Source organism: Gracilinanus agilis, chromosome 3 (genome assembly GCF_016433145.1).
Source record: "Gracilinanus agilis isolate LMUSP501 chromosome 3, AgileGrace, whole genome shotgun sequence".
Lineage (NCBI taxonomy): Eukaryota > Metazoa > Chordata > Mammalia > Didelphimorphia > Didelphidae > Gracilinanus > Gracilinanus agilis.
In genome coordinates, this window is record NC_058132.1 from 113138784 (window position 1) to 113144440 (window position 5657).

At 42.5% G+C, this 5657-nt stretch overlaps 1 protein-coding gene across 1 annotated transcript in view; it reads left to right on the forward strand.

Moving 5' to 3' along the window:
- The first annotated feature begins 5574 nt into the window (after positions 1 to 5574).
- LOC123238808 (glucose-6-phosphate exchanger SLC37A2-like) overlaps positions 5575 to 5657 on the forward strand; it is a 27271-nt gene continuing 27188 nt past the window's right edge. The window contains exon 1 of the mRNA XM_044666026.1: positions 5575 to 5633. Coding sequence (XP_044521961.1) covers positions 5575 to 5633 — 59 coding nt within the window. The remainder of the gene's footprint in view (positions 5634 to 5657) is intronic.

Sequence of the window (5657 nt, forward strand, 5' to 3'; positions counted from 1 at the left end):
TAGAATACCATAAATGCAGGAAGGGGCCAGATTGAGAAGACTAAATGCCAAATAGAAGAGTTTCTATTTGATCCTAGGAGTAATAGAAAGCTACAGGAGTTTGTGAAATAGGAGGTGGGTGGTGATATAGACAGACATAATGGTGTACTTTAGAAAAATTATTTAGGCAGTTCTGTGGAATATGGATTGGAGTAGGGGAAACCTTGAGGCAGAAGACCAATAAGGAGCCTTGCTTTGCTCCAGGGGATAGATAGGTATAGATGGAGTGGTGACTCTCTGAGTAGAAAGAAGGGGAGAATCCAAGAGATGTAGTGGAGAAAGGAAGGACAAGATTTGTCTGATGAGATTGGATGTGTGGAACTGAAGTTTTGAGTCCAAGTGAATGGAAGTATAGTGGTGCCCCAGATAGGAAATGGAGAAGTTCAAAGAACAGGGTAGTTTTGCAAGGGATTAATGAGTTCTGATTTGAGTTTAACACTCAATCTCTCAATACTACATTATCCTCATTTAAGTGGAGAGATCTATTTTCTCATAACTTTCTAGAGAAAGGAAGATATTTCAGCTGAGAATACTGAAAAAGAAACTCATAGGAGCAGCTAAGTGGCTCAGTGGGTAGAGAGCCAGGTCTGGAGATGGAGGTCCTGGGTTCAAATCTGGCCTCAGACACTTCCTACCTGTGTGACCTTGGGCAAGTCACTTAACCCCCATTGCCTGGTCCTTACTGCTCTTCTGCCTTGGAACTGATACTTAGTATCAATTCTAAGAGAGAAGGTAAGGGTTATTTAAAAAAAAAGGAAGGAAGGAAGAAACTCATGAAGTATATGCTTAATAACTTTATTAACATGAACACCACTGGAGAAGACATTCTCAAAAGAAGATATTCATCCATATTTCAGGATTTCCATTTTTCATGGCTTTCTATAATCACCAAACTCAGAACTTTTAGAGGTCCTCAGTGGAAGGAGTAAAGTCAACAAGAATTTAAGGACCTTCCTTCTATGTTCCAGGCATTGGGCTAAGTGCTAAGGAGAGCAGGAAAGACAAAAAACAAGGAGCTCACATGCTAATATAAAAGATAACATTCAAGCCACTAAGAGTAAACAAGATATATGCAGGATAAACTGGAGATAATCTCAGAGGGAAGGCACTAAGATTAAGAGTATTGAGAAAGGTCCTGGAAGATGAGACTTTAGCTGAGACTTGAGGGAAAGTAGAGAAACTAGGAAGTGGAAATGAGGAGGGAGAAAATTCTAAGCATGAGAGATAGCTATTGAAAATGCTTAGAAGGGGCAGCTGGGTGGCTGAGTGCATTGAGAGCTAGGCCTAGAGAAGGGAGGTCCTGGGTTCAAATCTGACCTCAGACACTTCCTAGCTGTGTGACCCTGGCCAAGTCACTTAACCCCCATTGCCTAGCCCTTACCACTCTTCTGCCTTGGAGCCAATACACAGTATTGACTCCAACACGGAAGGTAAGGGTTTAAAAAAAAAAAGAAAAAGAAAATGCTTAGAGTTGGGAAATGTAATGCCATGTTTCATGAAAGTTAAGCAAGGAAGTCAGGGTCAGGATTGCAAGGTATGGGAATGGAGGGGAGTGAGAAGAAAGTAAGATATAAGATGAATAGAAAGGAAGGGAAAGGCCAGGTTTTAAAAAAAACTTTAAAAGTCAAACAGAGAATTTTATATTTGATCTTGTAGGCAACAGGGAACCACTGGAGCTGACTGAATAGGGGTGAGGTGGGATGGGACATGACATGGTCATAAAGAATACTGTACCAAGCTTCAAAAGACTAGGATTCTTCAAAGCTCTATTAATTAGCTGTGTGACCTTGGGCAGGTCACAGTCTCTCTGAGAGTCAGTAAAATCAAGGCGCTAGAAAGGATAATCTATAGGGCTCTATCCCTTTCTCAAAACCAGTAGCCCAAATTTGATGAATAAGTGAGTTGAGATGCCCTAGTTCTACCCTTCAGAGAGATTCTAAACAGCAATTTCCCCTTTCAACTCTATCTAGAGAAATCAAAAGTTATCTTCAACTCTACCTAAGTCCTCCACTCTTTTCACTTCCAAATTTTCATTTTTTCCCCTCTTTCATAATTCCACCTAAGAATATGAGTTGGGGTGGAGATGAAAGAATGAGGAGAGTCAAAGGATAGCTGTGTTTGGGAACCTGAGCAACTGGGATGATGATGGTATTATTATCAGAAAAAGGAAAGTTGAGAGGAGAGATGGAGGTTTTGGAGAAGATAACAGGTAGAAGATGCTCTTTTTTGAGTATGTATGTTGCATTTTTTTGGATACTAATGGAGATAGTGCTGCCGTAAGTGGCCATATAATGGTAGAATTTAGGAGAAAGTGAAGATTTATAGTTGAAAGAGCCTCTAGGGATACTTTAGTCCAATCCTTTTGTTTTATGGATGGGTAAACAGATCCTGCCTTCAGGATGCTGAAATAAATTGCCTTATTTTACTCCTTTCCAAGAGGATTGCCTCATTTTAGTGTGCTTCCACAGATATTTGCTACTGATGATATCTCTGAGAGAATACACACACACACACACACACACACACAATTGTTGTTTAGTCAATTAGTCCCCCATCCTACTCTTTCTGAGTCCATTTGATATTTTCTTGGCAAAAATACTGGAGTGATTTGCCATTTCCTTCTCCAATTCATTTTACAGATGAGGAAAATGAGGCAAATGGGGTTAAGTGACTTGCCCAGAGTCACATAACTTTTACATGTCTGAGGCTGGATCTGAACTCAGGTCTGTCTGATTCAAGGGCTGGCATTCTATACACTATCTCACCCTAGGGGTAATGTAGCTAGTCAAGGAAAAGAGCTTCTTGACATTCAGAAGCTTTTCTCTAAACTTAGGCTGGAATTCAGATGACAGATTCACTGACATATAGGTCATTGTCAGGCCCATACTTTTCCATTTTATGCTACTAAGAGTGTGTGCCATCTGGCACTGCCTTTGAGAATCTAGTGGAGCTTTAATGCTATAGCTGGTCCTGGGTACAATGTACCTTGCTAAGCACTGGAGATACAAAGTGAAATAAAACGTAATTCCTGCTCTCTAGAAATGGACTCACTTAAGAATCCTACATAGCAAATCCAACTCATGATTCTTTTTCTGTCCCTTTTTCCTACCTATGCTATCATCTTAGATCAATTAGCACTGGCCACCGGATTGTTTTTATTTCAGCCATAATGGAACTGAGCGCTGGTCTTGTGATTTCACTAGAATAGGGAACTCTAGGTAGATTAGAAACTTCTTTGCAATTTATATACCCTTAGTAAATTGTCTGATTCAGAGGTTAAGGGATTTATCTAAGGTCACACAGCTTGTAAGGCCAGAGATGGAACCTGAACACATATTCTGAGACTGCTAGGTGAATAGAGTGCTAGGCATAGAGTCAAGAAGACCTGAGTTCAAATTTAGCCTCAGACTGTAATTAGCTGTGTGATTCTGGGCAAGGCACTTCGCTTCAGTCTTTCTTAGTTTCTTCAGCAGTGAATTGGAGATCATTATAGCACCTATCTCCTAGGGTTGTTGTGAGGATCAAATGAAATATTTGTAAAGTGCTTAGCACTATTCCTGGCATGTAGTAGCCACTTAATGAATGCTCTTTTTCCACTTTTCAATCCACCATAAATGAACCCCTTACTGTATTGAGGACAAAGATAGAACTGAATGTCTACCTACTTGGGTCAGTGGTTAAAGAAATTAGTTTAAAGGTCTAAAATAATTATTAAAACAATTATGTACTTTCTGTTTTTATTTGTGCATGCTGAAAATCTGAGCCTTTGTATGTTTGGGGCAGAAATATTGTTGCACCCTTCTTTAGTAAAACAAAGAAGCAGAAAGAGGAAGCCCAACTCCTTCCTTTTACATATGGGAAACAAGTCCATGGAGGGAGTTTAGAGGGTTCCTTAGCATAAAAAAGGGGGAAACTGAAACTTTACTTTAAAATATTCTGAAATTCACCTTATGTCTGGGTGGTTCTTTGGAGTTTTATTTCTATATTCTACTGTTCCAGCGGTTATCCTTCTATACTCCTCCTTTCCCAAGGGCCAAGTTCTCCAAAGCTTTAGTCTCCAACCTTCCTGAACCACCACTTGTATTCCCTCTCTCAAAAAGAATCCTTTTTTGCTTCCTTTTCCCCCCTTTCTGCCCTGATCTTCCCTACTTTACTGCTGATCCTTCTCTCCCTTAATGCCCCCCCCCCCCTCCCAGTTATGTCTGCTCTTTCCTTCCTTATCTACCTCCTAGCTTCAGTTCCTGGACTGCCTCCTTTGTTTCTACCTCTGGGCCTAAGTTCCTACAGATCTAGTGTTTATCCACTGGGTTTTATAATTCTTAGGATAGTTTTCTGTTTGGTCCTATTGGGCCAGTGCCAGCCAAACCAATCACTTAGTGCATGTAAGGGTGGAATTCTTGCAAATGAGTTTGCTTCTTTTACCTTAATGCACTTTCCTCCAGCATTTCCAGGAAGGGGGAGGGCACTGGGGAAACAGGAGGGGAAAGCAATACATTTTTTTCTTTCCTTTTCTTCCCATATTTGTGTAGACAGTCAGCATTTATGTGGGTGTTCTACCATATCTTCTTCTGTGTGGGGACTCAGACCTCTGGCCTAAATGCTACAAACACATTCCCCACAGTCTGTAATATTTATTGTACAGATTTATTTCTCCCCAGGAATCCATGGGGTTCTTGGAGGTTCCCCTTCAGCCCCTGAGCCCCTTCAATCAGAGATTTTTAATTGGGGAGAGACTAATCTACCAGCTGTGAGGAGGCACATAAACTAATTTGTTTGGACCTCAGTTTCCTCATCTGTAAAATGATCAAGTGTCATAGATGGTTTCTATGGCCCCTTCTAGCTCTGGTTATAGGATTTGACGAGCTCAAAGCTGGGCATTCTGATCTCACCTTAATCAGTGGCATAATTCAACTTTTTCAAATCCCGGTTTTGGAGTCTGGGTTTCTTCTGTTCCACTTCGGCAACATTCCGTGCTTGGCTTTTTGGGGAGGATTTGGAAAGGTCCTGCAGGAACATGGATCTGGCTGCAGGGCAAGCATTTAACTAGGGGAAAGGGAATGCTGGTGTACTCACTTCTGTGGGCTTCCCAATAGGCAAGGCTAGGCGCCTACTCTCTGAGAACAGGGCTCTAGGTAGAATTGGGACAGCTCAGGGTCAGTTAGAATGGAAGCGGGGCAGATTTCAGAGGTCCCGAGGCCCCAGAGCCAGGAAGAGCAAAGGCGGAGAGAATTAAAGGAAGGATGAAGAGAAGGCAGGAATGGAGAGGGTTTGGGGTGGGGGTGGAAATCATGAAAGCAGAGAGGGCTGGGGCTAGAGTGAGGCGGTTGGGCTTTGACCCAGCCCCTAGAGGAGAACTCGAGGGGTGGGACAGAGCATGGGGGCAGGGTCTGCTCCCTTTTGCTCAGAGGTTCTGGGCGGTCCGAGCGGGAGATGCATTTAAAACCAGCTCGGCCACCTCTGCTCTGTAAACTTTCCTTGTTTCCCTGCTCTTCTTCCATTTTAGGGTGTTGGCTGATCTCCTAACTGCGCTCGAGGATGAGGACCTCCCTAGCTCCCGGCATCTACCTCCTCCGAGTATTCTCCAGGGACAGCTGGTAAGCGAGGCGGGGGGGGGGGGG